This window comes from Sturnus vulgaris, chromosome Z, assembly GCF_052056855.1.
Source record: "Sturnus vulgaris isolate bStuVul1 chromosome Z, bStuVul1.hap1, whole genome shotgun sequence".
NCBI lineage: Eukaryota > Metazoa > Chordata > Aves > Passeriformes > Sturnidae > Sturnus > Sturnus vulgaris.
Genome location: NC_142283.1, coordinates 18,350,306 through 18,371,890, shown reverse-complemented (window position 1 = coordinate 18,371,890; position 21,585 = coordinate 18,350,306). Strand labels below are relative to the sequence as shown.

The 21,585-nt window shown below is 35.7% G+C and overlaps 1 protein-coding gene and 1 long non-coding RNA gene across 2 annotated transcripts in view; one reads left to right on the top strand and one right to left on the bottom strand.

Annotated features, from left to right (window-relative positions):
* The first annotated feature begins 2,482 nt into the window (after nucleotides 1–2,482).
* Nucleotides 2,483–21,585, top strand: part of SHOC1 (shortage in chiasmata 1) — a 45,676-nt gene continuing 26,573 nt past the window's right edge. The window contains exons 1-11 of the mRNA XM_088156423.1: nucleotides 2,483–2,551; nucleotides 6,349–6,478; nucleotides 7,057–7,138; nucleotides 8,758–8,948; nucleotides 10,614–10,776; nucleotides 12,601–12,703; nucleotides 13,413–13,569; nucleotides 14,845–14,952; nucleotides 18,408–18,537; nucleotides 19,341–19,435; nucleotides 20,424–20,660. Of these exons, the coding sequence (XP_088012549.1) occupies nucleotides 2,483–2,551; nucleotides 6,349–6,478; nucleotides 7,057–7,138; nucleotides 8,758–8,948; nucleotides 10,614–10,776; nucleotides 12,601–12,703; nucleotides 13,413–13,569; nucleotides 14,845–14,952; nucleotides 18,408–18,537; nucleotides 19,341–19,435; nucleotides 20,424–20,660 (1,465 nt within the window). The remainder of the gene's footprint in view (nucleotides 2,552–6,348; nucleotides 6,479–7,056; nucleotides 7,139–8,757; nucleotides 8,949–10,613; nucleotides 10,777–12,600; nucleotides 12,704–13,412; nucleotides 13,570–14,844; nucleotides 14,953–18,407; nucleotides 18,538–19,340; nucleotides 19,436–20,423; nucleotides 20,661–21,585) is intronic.
* On the bottom strand, nucleotides 2,541–20,789 carry LOC148219717 (uncharacterized). Its single transcript, XR_015799444.1, has 3 exons — nucleotides 20,441–20,789; nucleotides 19,036–19,180; nucleotides 2,541–3,621 (listed from the first exon to the last, which is right to left on the bottom strand). It is a non-coding gene; the product is annotated as an uncharacterized LOC148219717 (long non-coding RNA).

The window sequence follows — 21,585 nt, the reverse complement described above, 5'->3', positions numbered from 1 at the left end:
TTGTCATTACAGGGATTAGTCAGTCTGGGCACTGTAGAAATCTGACACTGAACTGCCTTCTGAGAAACACAACAATTTGTTCAATAGGCAGCAGCTTTTAGGGTAGTGAGAGCAATTTAGGCAGCCATTAAAAGTAAAAGAAAGCCTTTCTTTTTCCTAGGCTGACTGCTTCTTGTAGTCACTGATATTTCGCAGGTTTTCCGAACACAGAAGAGTATTTCTGAACATTAAGTTGTAGCCTCGTTCTATTTCTCTTCCCCAGATATCTGGCAGCAGGCCAGCCGCTTCAGATACGACTCCTTTAAAAACCCGGTCCCATCCTTTTAACTTCTTCTCCCTTGCAAGCTGCTACAGGGGGAACAATGGAAGCTACTTGACTGCTTTTACTTATGCATGTACTGCTTTAAAAACATTTTCAGCTTTGAAAGTCATGTAATCTTTCCTATCGCATAACTCCTGAGGACTCCCTTTGCTCCGGCACTGACGACGAACACGCCGCTCCTGAGGGAAGGGCGGGAGGCGGCAGCAACGGCAACCAATCAGAGGGTACAGCTCAGCGAGGGAGCCAATCAGAGGTGAGGGCTCTGGGAGACAGCCAATCAGCGGGGAGAGTTCACCGCCCCGAGCGGGCGGGGCGAAGGCGCCGCGGGCTGGGGGCAGGGCTGTCGTGGCGCCGTGAGGGGTTGCGGTGAGTGTCGGTGTTTGGGTTGTGTTCGTACCGCTGTAGATTTAAAAACATTTAATGCTGGCAAAAGTACCTCATCCTTCATATTTCGTTTACTGAAAGCGGTGCTTCCTCGAGTCTTTGGAGAATGAGACAGGGTCACATCGTATTACAAACTCGTTGTTTTTCATTAAAAAACTTTGAAGACTTCATTACAGCCTCTCAGACTAGTATTTCTAGGTCTCACTTTTTCACTTTTAAATTGGAAAGCTGGAACGTACCCGGATGCAGTGGTTTTGTTGCTTACTGATTGACACACCCTCAAGAAACTAGTGATAGCTGGAGTCACTACTGATCACTTCTCTACTTCCAGGCGTATTAATTCAAATTTTATCACTGGGAGTAGTAGTTGCAATTCTATAGCTAATACTTCAATTAATGCTTGGTTATATTGCTATAAAGAAGTTTTAATCAGTGATACCATCAGTTCTGCTAAGGTGCAGTTCTATCCACTGCTCTCCAGCACTTAAGGTGCAGATCCATCTCTCCTTACAAACCTATCCCCACTTGCTTCACTCTCCACACCAAATCTCTTGGATGTAGATCTGATGGAGGATCCAGCAGGCTGTCCAAAGAGTTTTCTCTAGCATCTTGTGATTTTGGTCCACTGTTTCAACCTATCCACATTCCTTCCATCACAAGGTTTCTCTCTACTTTGTTCTCTATATGATTTTGTATACCTTATTCTCTGTTTCGTTTCTTTGCCCGAACCTATCTTTTAACCTCTCCTGCACTTCTTTTCTCTGCCCAGACTCCTCTCAGGTAACCAACTACCCACTAGTTACTTTTTCCTCCACTGGTTCCTATTCTATTACATCCATACCTGCAGTTGTTATTTCCAAATTTGTTAGGTGGGCAGTTTTAGCCTCATGTCATGGTACTTGCTGGTACGTACATGAAGATTGCCTTCTGTCACAGGTTTCCTTTATGGCCCTGCAATTAATTTTGCTTGAAATTCAAATACCTCATACACTTTTTGATAGAATTATCTTCCTTTGACTCTTCTGCCTGTTTTTAATTAAGAGAAGTAATGTCTAACCTTGTGCAGATCCCAGCTACAATATATCCTGTTTTGCATTCACACTGTATCTCTGGCCTTGTATAGTTTATGCCTCTCTTCTGGCTCCCCTTAGAAGCATCAACTAACTTAGAGACCTGGTGTTCCATCAGGGCCTTGTGCTATCAGCTAGCCTATACAATATCTCCTTTTCTCTTGTAGAATTGAAAGTGGGGGAAAAGTCCCCTCAAAAATACATGAAGCAGTGAAAAGTTAATAGTCTATAGACAGTTGAATTTATGCCTTTAAAAACTAATGTATAATCCATAAAAAATCATTGAATCATTTAATTTAAGAGTTATTGCTTAAGGGAGGTAAGTTGTATTGCCTGTATTCACGTAATGGTTCTAAAGGTTGTCTGAGAAATAAACATCAAGAGGTCTGTGCCTCAAAACAAACAAACAAACAGCAACAACAACAAAAACAAACCAAAACAAAAAAAACCACAACAAATCCCAGTTCTTTCAGATAAAAATCAAATGTTCATGGTCTGTAGTTTGTCTGTTACATCCTTCCAGAGGAAGAATACTGAATGCCTTGTGTAGCCTTCTGCTACAGCAAATTCAGTCCGTGGTGTATGTGCTAGAAATTATGAAGCAATTCACATTGAACCTGATACTCAGCCTTCTCTTTCAACATTTTGAGGTGATATAAAAGGTTTTTAACTGATCCATATCCTGTGTGTCTTCTAGACAATTGAAATGTTGAAAATGTCACAAAACAAGATATTTACAGCTTTGAAGTATCACTCAACAGACTATTTATATGAGGTATGGTTTTATTGTTTCTCTTAATACTCTGAACAAAATAGAGCAGCTAGTAATGAAAATGCTGAGTCCATATTAAAAAAGATAGCAAGAGCTACTTTCTTTAGAATTCTCTTTCAGAAAGGTGTTTATGTTGCATTTTGTGGAATAACATAGTGAATTGATTACAGTTTTTTTAAATAAAAAATTTAAGTACAATTTTGCACTGACTGAAAAGCGTCAGTTATTTTTAGTGTCTGTTACATTTATGATTTATTTATCATGCACATACAAGTTTCCTGTTTTGGGCTTTCTTTGGAGAATACCCTGTGTCTTTTAATGCATTAAATTAAATTAAATCAATTTCTGCAGAACTAATCCAACTTTGTAGCTACTTTGGCGTGTATTAGAGTAGTGATACACAATGCTGTATTCCTTAATTTCCCTAATTGTAGGGAAAACTTTTTGCAGTGTCTTAAATTAAATTCATGGAAAGGAGATTTTTTTTTTGTCTGCACCAACAGTAAATATTTTGGCTTTACAGATTTTGATCACATAAGATCTAGAAGCCTTGTGAAGTCTTGTTTTCGTTCCTGTCTCCCTCTGTGATGTTTCCAACCGCTTATCCTCGAAGCACCTTGTCATAATTGGGTTTTTACTTAAATTTTCAAAGAAAAGCAGCAGACCAAACACAAAACTTCTCTGGTAGAGAGTTAAAGGGGTTCTTTGCCTGAGGGGGGCGTTTGTAGTGTGTGAGCAGAGCAATGTAGCGAGACATGATGTCTTCACGAGTTCAGGGAGAGTACAAGGACACACAGGAGCTTTCCTAGCACATAACTGGAGAACTGCAGCCTGGGAAGTGGTCCAGCAATAGTTCTTGCAATCCGTGTTATGAAACATTGCCCATATCCCATTCCTTAGAGTACAGCACCTGTTCCGCATAGTGCTGGTGTATGTACCTACTATTTTCCTGGATTGTAGCGACCAGAACTTCTTTTTCTGTTGTAATTCCAACAGTATGCAGTCTGTCATGCAGGTGGAAATCTTCTGAATGTAGTTCCATTCAGCTTGATCACCAGTTGTTTCTATATTATCTACAAATAAAAAATTGATGTGTTAGCAAAACGTGATGTGGGCTATATGCCAAAGAAAAGAATTACGTGGCTTTTCTTGCCAGAGTTTTGAGGAGGATGGTGCTGACATCAGGACAACTGAAAACTTTTAGAAGAGAAATGCTGAGTGACCTGCTGAATGGCTGCTCTGCAAAAGTGTAAATCTTGCTCTGTAGTGCTTCCAGAAGGGGCTAATGGATGTGGTCATGCATTTAAAGGTATTACAGATCTAACTGTGCAAGGGAAATGCTGTGCTCAAACTGCAGCTTCTGATTCCGCTCTTGTGCCTAGTTGGTAGCCTCTAGAGAAAGTTACGTTGATTTTCCATGTATCAGGTGCACTTGATTAAAGTTTCCAGCTTTTAGGATATGCTGGAATTCGATGACCTTATATCAAACTGCTTCCTGCACATACATGACTCAACTGAATGCAGAATCCTACTCCTAATATACTTGTTATGCAATTACATCAATTCCAGGTATGGTTTTTCCACCTTCCCTTAATAAGTATCTTTGAAGAAAGGGGCCTTTTCAGTCGTCCTAGGTGTAAGAGTTTCATACTTCATGCTCCTGAGTGTTGTAGGTGTGATTGCAAAGTCATCATGGTAGTGCAAGGTTTTCCCATGTTATAAACTGACAATGCATGCAAACTGAATGAAACTGGGAAAATGCACATAATATCTTTCAGTTAGAAGAGAAATGCGCAGAGACCTTTATATTTTCTTCATAAACAGGGGTAAACATGCAATGATTGAATGCTGCAGCCATTAATAATGGCCTTGAGAAACACTTTTTTATATTGAGAATGTCAGGAAAGATTGTGTCTTATCAGACCTTATAAAGTGAACTAATTCATCTTAAACTTAGAACTATTTAATTTAAAATATTTTGTTAAATGCACAAGTGTCCTGGTTTAAGGCTATTACCTATAGCTCTAGGATGTATTTCTTCCACTTCACAAATATTAGCAACAGAAAACAATTTTAGCTATTAAGCTAAAGTTAGCCTCAGTTAAGCTACATAGTAGTGTTTCAAATTTCTTTCTGATCTCTATTTTATTATTTCATGCACTTATTTGCTTTTATTTCTACAGTAGCAGTAGCATTATTGTTTAACCTAAGAGTCCTTTGACAACTTTTATGTGACAATTCTGAGAGCTTCTTTTAATGATGAGAAGGGTTATCCTTAGCATTTTCTGTTCTTGTTATCTCTATTAAGAAATTCACTAGCTACCTTTTGTTTTACGATAAATGCAGCTGTTTCAGCAGTAACTTCAATACCAATTACCTACAATTTATTCTACAAGTCAATACCTTGTAGAAGGCATAAGTCCATCTGCCTGTAGTTGTCTGATTTTTGTCTACTTTATTCAGAATTTGTGTAAGAGATCACTTAGGAAATGCCATGTTTTGTTTTAGGCAAGAGGTACTGCATTTAATCAGATCTGTTTTTTCACAAGAGCCTTTTAATGAAAAGATGCTACAATGGCAATTGTTTTTGCTTTTTTTAATTAAAATTAACTAGTATTGACAGAACTGTAACTATCCCACAAAGGATTAAACTGGAATGGAAAAAAAATTCTATTGATGAAGTGACAGTATTTGTTTTCATTGCTTCCTATGTATTTGTTTGTTTGTTTCTTTGTTTGTGTTGATTTTTTTAATTGTGGTTTTTTTCCTCTCTCTCTTTTCATCTCCCCTAAATTTTCTATTTTCTTAGAAATTAAAGTTTGGAAAGTACACCAATAGCATGGTTATTCTGGTTGCAGTGCAAGTCAGTGAAATATTTCAAATATTTCTGGTTTGTCACCTGAGATGTCTAACAGTACAAGCTGTATTTGGCTTGACAGCATATGTTGAAATGGGTGGGAATTTTGGGACCTGAAGCAACACAGCTGAAGTGAGGCAATGGGTTTACAACTAGAGAAAAGTTTCTGGTCTCATTAGTTATGTTCTTCCACATGACTGTAGCTAATTCTCTTTTCCAATATGCCTTTACTCCACACACTTTTAAAGAACAACTTCTTTCTTCTTCTCCTCTCGATAAATTTGTTAAAGACAAAGATGTAAGTATAACTTTTCTTTGCTTCCTGAACACACTGATAATTCTGTGGTTCTGTGCTCTTTCTACAATACTGGGCATGGACTTCTGTGACAGAAGAGCTGTAAGACAGTTTATTGAACTTGGTATTCTGTGAAAAGTTACGAAACTTACCACACAGACTATTTAATTCCAGAATTTAATTGATTACTACCCCTAGTTTTAGTGAAAATGAAAGGCTTTAAAAGGGCTTTCATTAGCTCACAATGGCACATTATAACAAGAGGCCTTAGACTATGAAAAGCACTTGAAACTGCAGAAGGAATAATACTAAATTGTTTCTGTTTGGTTTATCCATGTGTCTATTCAGGAGATCATTCCAAGTGTTAAGATAAGCACTTGTGACTGCACATTCAAAATTTACTTAAAGTGTAGCTAAGTGTACATGCAATTTGGCTTACTCAGAGATGTAGATTAACAGTTAAATAGCAAATCAGGTGAATGTTAGTATCTTCTCTTAGTTTGGACAGTGTTAGCATTACAAAAATAAGGTTTAATTATAAAATATCGTGTTCTAGTAGAAAACCCTTGAAAGCAGTGGGAATGTTTGAAGAGGCAGTGCACTAAAAATGGAACTCTCATGATTTTATCACATGTTTTTTTTGTTCAGAGCATGGCAAGGCAGAAGTTTTCCATCTGGAAATTATCACTTTGCTTTCCTCCCTGTTTACATCAAGATGAAAAGTACCATCTCAATGGACTCTTTGCTGATGATAAGTATAGGAAGCCATGGACTAGAAGTATGTTATATAATCCTGAAGTTTAGTTTAGATTTACTGTAGATTAAAGGAAAAGCTTGTGTTAATCCATTATGTGATTAATCTGGTAAAAAAATATTTCCAGACATAGCACTATGGCAGTTCTTAGAGTGCTTGAAGGTAGAACATCTTCATTGCTCAAATTGAAACAAATTGGTAATGGATATTTATTTGAGTGGCACCATAAATGAGAATGATATTTGATTAGTTTGTAGAGATCTCTGGAAACACTTCTTTCCATAGAAGTGTTTATGGAAGAAAAGCAATGATCAGAGATAAGTAAAATACGAAATCTGATTAGCTGGGAGAGGTTTGGAGGATGATGCTGAGATTATGAGATGTGGTGGAAAATGATATTTTCAAATGACAGAGGCAAATAAATGTATAAAAGTGTTTGCATCTTTCTTGCACATTTGTATTATCTTTTGGTAATGGAAAACTAAAGGTGTTGTTTTTTCTATATGTCGTGTAAAGTTTGATTAACCTCTGCAATGATTTCATATATCAAAATTAGTTTTAATATTTTCTGTGTGACTTTTTTCCTCTCCTTTTCATCTTAGTTGATTCAACACAGAACATGATTGCTATTTCAGTATTGGATCAATGGAAGAAAGGTTTACCTGTGGAGGATTTCCTGGAAAAGTCAGTAACTTTAAGTTAAAAACATTTATGATTTCTTTGATTTCATTCAGGTACTTTGTGAATTACAAGGTAATGATGAAAGCAGAACATGAAGATGTTTCCTGGCAGTAGCAAGTGTGCTGGAGCTGTACACTCTATCAGATAGCTTAGAGATGAGGTTTTTTTCATTGAAAGAAGTATTATGTTTTTATGGAGTTCACTGATTCTTTATATAATATTTTAATGGTTGTGTAATCTATTTATGACATTGGACAAAGTCTCTGAAAATTGCATGAACATGAAAACAAGCTTTTCCCCTCCCCTTTCTAAGGCAATTATCCCATGTAACTGTACAAGCCTAGCTATTTGACATGAGCATATTTTCCCATACTTAGAATAGTCTGCATTAAAATATTTGCCATTTCTAGAAAATCTTTTCTAGAAAAGTCCTTACTAGGGCTTTGACTTTGGAAAAGGTGGCCTATGTAGTCTCAAAATAAGCTACTCAGTTAGGTTTGTTTTATCTGTAACAGTGATAGTGAAACCCAGTGATTTCAGTGAAGTTGTGACTTGGGCAGTGTTTTAAGGTTCATGGATTTTCAAAGGTTTATGCCATGTGAAACTTTGGATATTAGTTATTATCAGTACCACGTGGTTATTACTTGTGAACATTACTTCTTGTACCTTCAAAATTAACTTCTGAACTATAATCAAAATGTTGTAAAATAATTGATTTTTTTAAGATGTGTAACAGAGATTCCCCTCTTTTGCTGTTTACACATGAAGTCCTGTATTGAATTTCAGAGGTGGACTTGCACACATTGCTTTTAAGAGAATTTTCTTTAGATGACTAGCAAATAGCAAGATGGTGTAATGCTAAGTATTATTAAATATATGAATAAATCAGTAGGATGCAAAATTGAGAAATCAGTTGGCTGAAATAAGAATATTAAGTACAGTAACTATAGATGAGCTGATTTGGGTGCATCAGAAATGTCAACACTCGCTGGACTTACTATATTGTTGCAGTCAATTTATATGGGTAGTACATCATTAGCACATATATTAATCAACTATTGTAACGGTTTTGTCCAGATATATGCTTAGCTTGGGAAAATGATGACTTTATTTTTTTCCCTTTCTGAAGTCAAATGATTTTCCTACTTATTTGGCAAATGATAGGGAGATTTCCTTAATAAATAAACAATAGTAGTACTGAGGTTCGTATAAAAAGTTATAGGAAATTGGTTTTGTTTCTTCACTTTCACTGTCTTTTTCTTGTTGCTATTACTTGCAATTTCTTCATGGTTTTTGAGACAGAAGTGTACATTTAAGCCAGCAGCAAATTTTTGTCACAAGTGTTATCACATCAATAGGTTTGATGCTTTTTTGTTGTTGTTGTTCAATTCGATGATGGGTGTAAACTTAAAGGGCTTTTTCTTGGGGAAGAATTGAACCTGTAGTTTGACCATGGACCTAGTGAATAGAGGGTACTCTGTAATTTCCAATCTTCTTTGGTGAATATGTTGATTATCAAAGTTTTTAGCACCTAAGTGCTTTTGATTCACTGAGGAGTCAGGGAAGTTACAACATTGATTTTGCTATAGCCTAAGTGTCAGATATTTTTTTCTGCTTTTTAGGGAACCTGTTTCCTCTATAGAGTTTCAGACTAGTAATGATTTAGTAGAAGTTATTCCAAGTTCAAATCCTTGCTCTCAGACTGACACTGAAGAACCTTTTTTACTTATGAAGAATGGTGTTAAGGAAGACTCCACCCAAGACAAATATTTGAAGATTTACTATGCCACTGAATTTAAAGAACCACAGCAAGGTAAAGTATTCAATTCACTGTTTTCTAAGTTTTGGTAGAGTAATCTTGTTAACTTCCGTAATTTTTTGTGCATGTTCCAGAGACATTGATGAAATAATTTGGTGGTCAAAAACTTTGCAGTTGCATAAGGTTCAACTACTAAAGACAGATTTATTCCCTGGAGAAACAGGGCTTGTGTTAATAATCCAAGAGGGATGCAGGCCAAAAGAAGCTTAAGATAGATTTTCTTTTTTTTTTTTTTTCAATGGAGATCAGTTTGAGGTAGCATCATAAAACAGTTTGGTGGGAACATAATCAGTATCTATCATTTCCAGGCACTATGAGAGAACAGAGAGTTATTACAGATAGGGAGTCATCCAAGGAATGAAAGTGGATGTGGAGGAGACTTCTGTATTGGAAGAAAATAAGGAAGAAGAACAAAGAACTCCCTTTGCCCTTCTATGTGTATCATATATGTGTAAAATGTGTGTGTAGATACATATGTATTTTGTACTGCAAATATAAGGGAATGTGTCAAATATGGTTACTGCATCACTTCTGTCTGAGGAGAGCAGTAGTTTAAACCCAAAAGTAGAATATTGTGATGGCTTTTATGGGAGTCCGACTCCCCTGTAATCAGCTCAGGTTGTTCAGATCGTCATCCAGCCTCGTATTGAATATCTCTTGGGGATGGGGCGTTGACCATCTCCCTTGTTGTAAGAAACTGCTTCCTTATATCTAATTTAAATTATTCCTCTCTAAGTTTAAAACCTAAGACTTAGAACGGGTCTAGCCCGACCTTTCTCATAGGCCTCCTTTAAGTACTGAGAAGCCACAGCAAGGTTTTCCTGAAGCCATCTCTTCTCCAGTCTGAGCAATTCTCTCAAGCCTTTTCTCACAGGAGAGGTGTTCCTTTCTCTGCTTTTGTAATCCCTCCTATGAACCTGCTCCAACAGGTCCATGTCTTTTTTCTACTAAGGACCCCAGAGCTGGATGCAGGGTTCCAGGTGGGGTCTCACCAGAGCAGAGCAGAGGGGCAGAATCCCCTCCCTGCCCTGCTGCCCACGCTGCTTTGGATGCAGCCCAGGACACGTTTGGCTTTCTGGGCTGGGAGTGCCCATGGCTGGGTCATGTCCAGCTTCTTGTCAGCCAGCACCCCACAGTCTTCCAGCAGGTCTGTTCTTGATTTGTTCATCCCCCAGCCTGTGTTGATATGCTAATGCCATCTTTCTTGAAACCACAGTAATTTACAGCCTTTTTTGTAATTCTTTTTTTCTTCAGAATTAGGGAATCTGCATTTAGGTTTAAACATGTATGGAGACAGTGCTTCATTTCTACATTTAAAATTGCACAGAGCTAAGTTTCTTGGCCAGAACTTACCTCAGAAGTTCCTTTATCACACTTTAAAGTGCAAACAAGGAAACAAAAAGAAAATACCTTTTGTTTTTAACAGGTATTATATAAGACAAAAGAAAAAGCTAAAGAAAACTAGAGGTTATCATGTGAACCATGGAAGTCCAGACTTCATTGCACTTCAAATGTTTTAGGATTTTTAGGCTTAAAGTAAAAAGCAGTTAATGTTTTGCTGACATTTATAGCCTTGCCATAGTTGCTCAATGATTCTCTTTATTCTGATAATTCTTAGTATTTTTATCTTGTTTTATAATGTGTTTTCTATTTTGTCAGATTTATGTTTGGAAGAGGAGTTAATTTTTATTGATAATCTTGAAAATTTCCGTAAAAAACTGCCAACTTTATCCATACTTCTGAGCAGACTACAGTTTTTTTTAGTGAAAGATCCCCTTTTAGATTCTGAAGGACAGATTTTAACAGCAGAGAATATTTTCAGGTACCTATAAATTGCTGTACAATATTAAAATAGTCGGTGCCATTAACATTTTAAAGTTTGTTGTATTTTACCTTTGTAACTACTTTATATTTGCAACAGGTGAAGACTTCCGCTTTTCATCTTAAGAAAGAATGGAGAGGGCGAAATTTATATATATTAAAAAAAGCCTGGATTAATTAAATGATGTCATTTTTACATTTTATAGGTGTGAAATGCAATCAGATTATTAGTTTTGGAATACTGAAAAAATGTACATCTTGAAGGGACCTTGTCCTCCCTCAAACTGGCTGATTCCCTACTATGAAAGTGTCACTAAGTTCAGTAGGGCTAGGATATTACACATGCTTCCATGTTCTATTTTTCCTCCTCTCAGATGTGCTGCCAGTAAATCCATGCTCTTACCCTGTTGAATTGTGTTTCTTCAAGTTTAAATATTAATTATTCTTATGGTTTTGCTCAGTTGAATTTAATTGTATGATATGTATATCATGACTTGAACAAACCAGTACATTAAAACAGGTATGTTGTATCAAAAATGGGCCTAGTATTTTGTTAATATGCTCATTGTGTATATACATTCATAAAGCCTGGCTAAATCTTGTGCTGATTTACTTCATGTCTGGACTACTTGGACTACTTCCTTTGCACTTGGAAGAGTTGCATGACTGACAGGAAAAGGTAAAGCAGATTTTAACTGAACCAACTGCACCCGTATAGTAGAACAAGGAGAAATGGGGTTGTTTGCCTGTTTTTTCAAGCATGATCCCCAGTCTCTCCGTGACTCTTGAATGTAACACTGTGTAGATACTTTAAATACCCAGTGAAGATAACATGATCCAAATTCTATAATGACTTTAGTAATGGGACAAAAAAATGCTAGTGTGAAGCTTTACAGAAATAGCTCTGACCTCCTGACCCGTGGTTGACTAGCAAAACCATGGACCTGTCCAAGGTGGGAGTCCAGATCTCCTAGCGCAGAGCACAGGGAGATACATTCAGAGAAAGAGACTCAATTACACAGACTTCTACTTCAGTTAAAATTCATGAGCATCCCAAGGCTGGACACAGAACAGTTTGTGCTCTGCAGTCTAAAATATTCCTCCTGAAAATAGGGATGTCGGGGACTGATGAGGAAGTTACTCCGCTGAAAAGTCACTATAGATGTAGTCCCTGTAATTGGCACAAGGGCAAGCCTGATGAAACGTTTGCTTTCTAACTGACAAATCTTCATCCCTGTGCTGCTTGTGTCCCTGCTTTACAATGCAAGTAGTAACTTCATTCCTGAGTTTTACTTCCAAGTGTTTTAAAGTTTTTCAGCTAAACCAGGAACATACGTTTTGTTTTTACTTTAACTAGAAATAAGGACACTCTGCCTTCTTTCATGCTGAATCTTTCCTGAAAATAGGAATGAAGGGTGGTAAAAGAGAAATAAAGGAAATAGATTACAGAGATTTTCTGACTAGTGAAAAAATTTGACATTGGAAGAAATTAGATCTGCAGCTTTTGCAGAAGGCACTTTTATGTGAGGGGACTTATGTGCTGGGAGGTTGAAGAATTATAACATGAAGGCTTTTTCTGTAACTTTAAGTCAGGCCCCAGTATTAAGCAGTCCTACTCTGCATGTAATGTATTATTTCTTGTTTTGGTTAATTATGTAGATCACTACAGGACTGCTTGGAATTGCCTTCTTAGGAAAGGGATGGATTTAGAAAAGCTTTTGCCATGTATATGGCAAAAATCTATCAAAACCATTGCTAAAAGTTTCGGTCTTAGACATTAAGTAACAGAAAGAAGTCACTTACTTTCTTTTATTATCTTTTAAAGAGAATGCTTGACTTTCCAAAATGGAATGAAGATGGAAGAGTGTCAAAATGAATTGCAGGGAATTAAAGAAAATTTCTGTACTATATCTGTAAAAGATGAAGAGGTATCATCCTGTTGTTTCATACTATTTATTATATTAGTAGTTATTCTACGTTATATGTGTGTGTTTGTTACTTGCAAGTCATCTTACTGAGTTCTTTTCATATTTGACAAGTATTTTGAGTTTTCATGTTTCTAAGATTAGAAAATTATTTGGTGTTATTTGTGGGGTTTTTGTTCTTGGATGCTGTTTTTAGGAATCTCCAGTCTGACTAGCTGTTTCTTCTGGTACCTGATGTGTTTGCAGTTTTATGTAGATACTTGTTACACTAAGAATAAAAATTTATCAGAACAGGAAGCCGTGACATGAGCGTGGGAAAGGGAAAGCTACAAGACATGTTCTGGGATTTGGGGGGCCAGCTTGGCTTTTTTTTTAAAGAAGTCAAATTTATTTTTTGCTCCATTTTTCAAAATTCTAAAAAATAAACTTTCAGTAAAATAAATGAGGATTGCACTTGGTTGGGAATTGCAAGTTAAGACACACTTCTATTACTTTTTTTTCCACTGATTCAGTCTGAAGTTGTGTAACATTGCATTTTACCCTGTATTGAGCAAAGCTTTGTGTGTACTGTGTAAATGTCAAGTGATTTCTCTCTTAAGAGCTCTTAGATTGGTTTAGAATTAAATTATTTCAACATTTTGAAGAAGCTTTGACTGTACGTAATATCAAAGGAAATTTACTGACCATTCTGTTGTGATTAATACTTTTTCAGTATTTCCTGTTGCCTACTGAGTTGGAATTTGGCAAATCCAACAATGGCAGATCTGATTGTGTTAAGATTCCATCATACTTGCAACTAGAGGAGGTGTTAAATTTAGCTCCAGTCACTATAGATGATGAAGACCTTTGCAAACAAGTGATCAGAGAAGGTGAGGGTTTGTTTTCTTTAGTGCTTGACCTGATTTTCCTTTCATTTGAACACATTTAACATAACCAAGCTCTTCTATATTAAGTTCACCTAAAAATTACTTCACAGCTTATCAGATGAGAATTTTTGGGGTGGACTAGGAACTGTGTTACACCCAAATTTCTGGTATTAGAAATGTCTCCTTAAGGGATAGTAAACTACTTACCACTTGATTTAGTCCAGGGTTGTGTTGTAATCTTGAACACAAATGTAATATGAGCCATGATTTGTGATATATAATCAACATAGCTATAATAATTTGGTCTTGTGTTCTCTAGCATGTTTTTAAGTTTACTTTCAGAGACATCCCTAAGAGGATTATATGCAGAACAGTCATACAATAAAAAATGCTTTTGTTGCATTGTAATTGCAAACAAAAAAGCACATTTCTGTGTGAAAAATGTTTAAATATTTCCATGGATAACAGGATTGCTCTCAATGACAGTAACAATTTCTTTAAAGGAATTTTAGAAAAATTACTAAATGCTTTTAGACTTCCAATAAATATAACTTTAATGACGTTATTGGCTAATGGATTCATTTGTATGACAGTATTTTGTTTAGTTAAAAGAAAAAGGCATTGCCTGAGGGTTGGTTTTTGGTTTTTTTTTAAAGTCAAAATAAATAATTTTCCACTTTTTTAGTGGACAGGAAGTAGCTCAAAGAAGGAAGCTTAATGTTTCTGGACATGAAGGATGTGTGCTGAATTCTGTGTCTGATAGGGCAGTTTGAAATAATCCAGTCTTTTACTGAAGATAGAAACAAAACTTTTCAAAGTGAATATTTGACAAAAACAGTTTTGTGTGTATTCCCCTGATATATTTAGTATGTGCCATGTTTCAAGCTGAGATTACAGAAATTTGAGGATTCCATACATAAATGTCAACCTATTGGGCGTCTTTTTGTTCTGTTTTAGTCCTTTTTTAGTAGCAAAATAATCTACATACACATACTCCTAGCAAACTGTATTTAGGCTACTTAGTTGTTCTGGGAATCGTTGTAGTCATAAGAGCTTGGAGTAATTCAGATAGTGACTACAATATCATGGGGGATTTTTTTTCTCTCACTTAAAGGAAAGACTGAGCACTGCTCTAATCAGCTAAAGCATCTGGGATTACTAAGCATGACTAATATTTCATAACAATAGATCATGGAGGTTCAGTAGAAAGATTAAAAGCTCTGACAGGAAGATTAATAAATAAATAAATTTATGGCACCTTTTGACATCTGTTTTCAGATCTCAAAGCAGAAATTACATGCAAAATAGAAATTTCCAAGTACTGTGCCATTCCACAAGAGGTTTGCTCCAGTATTAGCACAAGTATGTTGGAATTCTCTGAGTCAGGTAGGAAGATTTGTACAAATCAAGTGGTTACATTTAAAAGAAATTCTTCAAGTAGTTTTTCAAATATTCTGTTTGTGGGAAAACGTGTACCACATAGGTAAGAAGATTCACTTCATGTAGTCTATTATTTTGTACCTGCACCATAAGGAGGTAGAAGTGCCATACTCCATTCTAGAGCTTTATAGTCTAAACACAAGCAACTTTACAAATCCTTCATGTTGCTTTTGGCAGTAAGTGATGTCTATAACTTTAGCACTTTATTAAATGTTTAGATCTTTTTTTTTATCTAGCAACTCATCAACCAAGAAAGGGCACATAAAAGTTAAGGTATATTGATTAAAATTGTGGAGTCAAAGAACACAGTTTAACATTTGTTGAAGTCTGATATAAATGCTTTCAAAAGAGGGTGGTGGAGAACAATTCAGTTAGAAGTGCTGTGTTTGTAAATTCTAGAGATTCAAAACTCCCATGCAGACACTCTGTTTTGCAAATGGTTCAGTAATTACATGTGATTGAGAAGTTAAGCCAGAGCTGTTTTCTACAGAAATAAACTCAAACTGTTGAATATCTGCTAATGTGCATTGAATCCTTGCTTCTCCTACACTGGGATCAGGAAATGGACTCTGTGTGTCCGCCTTCAATAGCTTTAAAACCCAAGTCATGGTGTTCACACCATCGACCAGTGCTGAGCAGCTTTGGTGTCTCATTGCTCAACCTAGTCGTCCAACCTTTGTTAAAGTTTTTCGGGTTCCAGTTGTAGCCTTTCAAGATAATGTACAGTCTTTGCCAGCCCAACTATATTCACAGCTAAATTCTGTCTGACTTAGCAAGGCAGAAAAATGGCTGTGCTGGTGACATTTTTCACCTTTCATTTAATGCAGAAGAGCCTGCACAAAGAGCAACATTTACAAATGAATGTGATCTGAGCAGTGTCAGTACATGATTATACACATATGTCTCATCCTAATGTATATACTCTTTATGAAAAGATCTATCCATTGTTGCATTGGACAGTAGCAGTATTAGCTGTTAGTGCTTGTTCACTTGATGTTTTCCATCCAAAAGTTACTAAAATATTTGAGAAATGTAGATTTTTCTCCAGACCAAGATCTTTCTTGTTGTCTTAGTTTCAACAAGTTTTAAACTGAGCTGATAGTTGTCCCCTGCAGGCTAATGGTACTAATAGAATCATGCTTCAGATACTGTATTGTAGTGGAATTTTGGTTGGAACAATCATATGATTTTGAAGTGTGTGATATAAAAGCTCAATGGAAACACACCAAGTTAAACACATCCAGATAAAGTTATGCTTACTTTACATCTGGAGATTATTGTCTAGCATGATGAACTGTAATCTGTGTCTAGTCAGCTCTACGACTGCTCTTTACTTCTAAAGCTTACAAGCAGGAGGGCCTTAAATGCAGTAGATCCGACTCTTTCCCTGCATATAATAATAATAATAATAATAATAATAATAATAATAATAATAATAATAATAATAATAATAATAATAATAATAATAATAATAATAATAATAATAATAATAATAGTAAATTCTCTAGGATATTGTCCATTCCTCTGCAGTAGATGAGCAGTCAAGCCATCCTGAATTGTCTTTTAAAGAAAGTGGTGGTGTTAATCTTTATTACTAGTTGCTCTCTTAGCTCTGCTGTTGAATCAGGCACAATCAGTTTCCATCTTTCTCTCTCTCTCTCTATTTTTGGTTTGTTTTCTTTTTCCAGGATAGACTTACATCTGTAGGATAGAGACCTCCAAATGTGTGCAGGCACTTCTAGAACACCTTTTGATAGCGGAAGTTTCTGTATTGGGTGTCAGGTTTGTGCTGAGATACCTGACAATCTTCTCCTTCTAATTAATTTTGCTCTTTATGAGTTACCAGAAGTGAAATATGTTTGCTTGAATTCAGAGAAGAAGCAGTCATAAGGCTAAGCAGTCTTTCTGTGGTCACTGAGTTTGTTTAAAAAAGGCATTAAGAGACAAGATAGTTCTCTGAGTCAGCAATTTTCTGAGAAGGGGAATGTTACTCTGAGTGTAGGCAGAGTTTAACTACTGTAGCCGATAAAAAATTCCAGTCTCAAAGGCAAAAATAACTAGACAAGAACAAATATGAATAGTATTGCTCAGAGAGAAAGAATAGTTATTTTTAGATATGGCAGGTATTTTTGCTGTCCTGAGATCAGCTTCTGTGCTGTTCAAAGTAAAGTCTTAAGATTGCTGCTCCTCACAAAAACCAGTTTGTGAGCTGAAGTTCACAGTTTGTGAGCTGAAGTTCACAGCATAAGTTCATTGGACCTATTTTGTTCTAAGTAAGTAGGAAAGACGTTATACTGACGGGAAGTATGTTGCTTTGTTTTGTACCCACTATTATTTCTTAACTTTTTTTTCCCCTGCTTTGCTGATATGTTTGTGTCCTCTGGCTTTCTATCAGTGTCCCTTACCCTTCCTGCCTAACAATCGGCTTGTTAGGTCCTTCAAGGAGAAGCTGTGAGCAGCTGGGCAGGTGACTGATTCATAGCCTGCTTTGTGCCAACTGGCCAGGCAGTGTGGGCATGATGATTGCATCTACTTATTGCCTGGTGAATGAATGGAGAATTCATTATAAGTGTTTTTCTTTGTGGAGGCACTGATTTATTCGTAATTTTTCTGCTTTCATTTTCACAGAGCATTGAACAATGTAGTTTTTGTGATTTCTACTTTCTGGTTAATAGAATGCCAGAGAGATTAATACCAGGGTAAACATGTGAACCACCAAAATCAATGAAATTGCAAATTTGTAATGAGACTTGAATAAAACCCACTAATCATTAATATGTCCACATTTAATATGATTGGGAGGAAAAAAAAGAGAATGTTTAAAGTGACTTGTAGAGGACTTTTAACATGCCAGGTTTATTTGAATACTACTTAAAAAAAAACAAACCTGGTGTTGTTATTAATTTCAGTGATCATCCCTAGAAATTTCAATGAGTACTAATTCTGCTTGAAAGAGTAATTTTTTTCATTAAAAACTTCAATGCTTCTTGAAGTTCCTGAGGCCATTCTTACAGCCACCACAATATTGCCTGTAGTCTCTCTCCCACTTAAGTGACTTCATTGATGAAGGAACTATCTAAGAATGCCAACAGGCATGAATATCAAAATCTCAACCGTGATGCCTGATGATTTAATTCTAAAAGTAATCTTATATGTGAAGCATATGTACCCAGAACTACATCAAAGGAATGTGATCTATAATTTTTTTCCTGAACTGTCTGGAAATTAGATGTGATGTATTTAGGCTGTATAGCTTATTAAATTGTCCCATGAAAATATTTTCTATTTTAATCCAGATCTTCACTAGTGTAAGATTCATAAGTATGTGTATCTCATTCACAAGTAGCTTTGTGATTTTGATTTTTATTTTTGTTTTGGCTGGGGCTTTATGCAATTTCCAGCTGAATATATCCCATATTTGAAAGATGAAATGGAAGTGCCTTTAACTCCTCCATGCAGACAAGAAATGTCATGGGTTAATTTTCTGTGCAGAGGACTTCAAGAAGAACCTATTTCTCTCTCTGGTAACAGGTAATGAAACCTTAGTAGTGACAAATTCTGTCATAAATCCTCAAAATTATTGAAAAAAATAACTTCAGTGTATTTATGAATTTGTACTTACATTCTTTGAGCTGCATATATATTGAGTTCTGTGTGAAAGAGTGACAGAATGCACAGTCCATGTGTGGTTTTCTAGAGGAGCCTGGAAAGGAAAGGAAGTCGCTTCCCTGGACCTCTTTCTCTGGGGAATGTCATAGACTGAAAATCCAGTCGCCTTTTTGCAGTAGGCAAAAATAAATATTTAAAGAATTTAGCAAGTATGTGTATGGGCATATGCGTGTTTTTATACCTATGGCAAACACATATATTGCACAAGGATCACATGCAAAATGTCCAGAAGAGATATAGTAAGAAAGTACTTTCTGTTTTGGGGATGTCATCCAGCAATAGATTTTAGGCCTTTTCATGCCAACATAGGATTAGGATTGCTCCATCTTTCTCATCTTATTTGAAACTAGAATTTCTTACCTTGCTCTCTTTCTAACTTATGCAGGAAGAATTTCAGTATCCCTTTGGGGTGGGAGCCATGATCTAGACAGAATTCTCATTCAGTGCTGCTTTCCCTCAGGACCCAGCCTTGATGACTCCTGCTCTCACTCTTTCCTATAGTCCTCTGTATGAATAGGAAAAGAAATTTAATGAACGAATGAATGGATGAATGAATTGAAAATTTAAAGACAAAGTCTATCTTTAAAAGATTGTTTTATATAAATCAAAATTCAACAGATAATGCTGCTAAACTTCATACCAGCAAATTTTTATGTTCTTCATAGTATTTTAATTGCAGAGCCTGCTAGGGAATTCTTAGAATCTTTGGTATGGCAATCAGAGAAGTATCGGGATAATATGAGCTCTCTTTTGCTTGTCGGTAAGGATTTCTGATTGATGATCTCTTTCTAACTGATATTTACAAGTTCCATTTACGTGGAGAAATATAGTATAAAAGATAATGTTATATTAGAGAACACATAATTGAGTCCTTGAAGTTTATCCAATTACTGTAACCCTGTGAAGCTTGAACTATGCGATTATTTTAGTACATATAAAAAGTTACAGTACAGCAACATAGAAGTTGGTATGCCTTATATCCTTCTACGGAGGTAATTTGAATTAAGTAAGAGTGTTACTTTTTTATGACTGTGTTCACTGCTATTATATACAATAACTAACAACTGAAATTTGGTGATCTGTTGAACTCCTTCCTATATGCTATTTTCCTTTAAATAATGTTTCAAAATGTGTAGCCATCAATACAATAGTGCCGTTAACGGAAAATAATGTAACTTCACAAGAGCAGAAGAGAAGCAGAATACCCCAAACCAAAACAAGCTACAAGCTATTCATGAAAGAATATGTATTACCACTATTCTTTCATTTCGCTTTGTTTGCCTGTATTTTACAAGTCTCTGGATTAATTTATGTATATTGACTTGTTTTGTTGTCCAATCCGTTTGTACATTGATTTATAGTTGAAAATAATGTATGGTATGCTCATTACTATTTCAGTTAATTTTTTTTCAGGTAAGGATTATGATAAGTCTTTGTAACCATGACAATAACCCACAGATGATTAACAAGATAATTTGTAACTTTAGTAATGCAGCTATTAGATCTGAAAAAAAATTGGAACTCTCACCTCTCTTACTCACAGAAAAGCACACTTGCTCTGATAATGTTAACTGCTTTGCTGTTAAATCTATTGATGGACATAGAGTTAGAAATGGAAGTATGAATAATAGATTGTTTGTAATAGGCCAGCAGTTCTTGGGAGCTTTAATTTCCAAAACAACATTGTGTTTTCATCTTTCTAGGTTATTGATATTGTATTAATTAATTATTTTCTGGTTCTTTTGTAGAACATCCAGTTGCTAACCTTGCACATCAGCATATTTCACTGACAGAACTGCAGAAAGAGCTGCCAGTTGAGGTCGAAGCACCAATGCTCGGCTCAGTAGAGGAGGTCTGGTGGCTTCATAGCGGTTTAAACCCAGCAGAAATTTTGGAACAATTTAATGTGGATGGAAGTAATCCAAACAGTCTGCTTCCTGCAGAAGTAGAAACATTCACACAATTTACATCATATCAATTAGAAAGTAAGTACCTTCCTTTTTTTTAAAGTGATAAAAAGGCAAAGATAGGTACTTTAACAGAGAATCACACAGGGAGTTACCTAAATCAAAGAACAAAGGAAATTGTTTATTTCTTATTCTTAAGAAAAAATATTGTACATTAAAATGAAGGAAGGGCACTACTGCAATTGAGTTGTACTTTCCCTAACTTAGAACAAATTGAAGGAACAAAGGTATTGAACTACACAAACTCATCTTTTCTATTACTGTGCAGATGAACAATAGCCTCCACTAGTCATTTTAAAATAAATTAGTTTCATGCAGAAGAATTTCTTAAGAAGTGGTAGTTTTGCTTTAGAATATTTTAATAAAGCAGATATTCACATAGGTCAATAGGGGGAGTATGTTACAGTGAAAATTCCTTATTTCATGATGTAGAGAGGTTTTTTTATCCAGACTATTAAAATTTGAGGAGCTCATCACTTCAGAATCTCTCATGAATGTTTTTGCATACTTATAATCAAACTTCAACAAAAAATGCAAAAAGTTATTCAGATTTTGTTGTATAAATATGGCCAGACTGCAAGGCACCAGTTGTGATTGTAGAACTCCAGATTGACAGTAACATGATATATTGTGAAACATAAAACACTGCTAATGCAAGAACATTTCCCATTGACTGCTTTTTACATTTCTTTAATTGTTTAGCTGCTGTGTTTCAGATGGATGTGCTGCCACAATGCAAAAAAAGTTGTAGTTTTTGCTTCTAGTGAAGCATATCTTCAGAGGGAACTGTTTGAATTCTTCATTTTTCCTTCTGAAAAACAAAAAAAGTCAATTTTTCTTCCTAATGAAATATGTTGCATTCCACTTCCTAGAAATCTAACATCAATAAACCCCATGTAGATAATGAAAACTTCTAACAATAGCATGACCTTCTGTGTCTTAA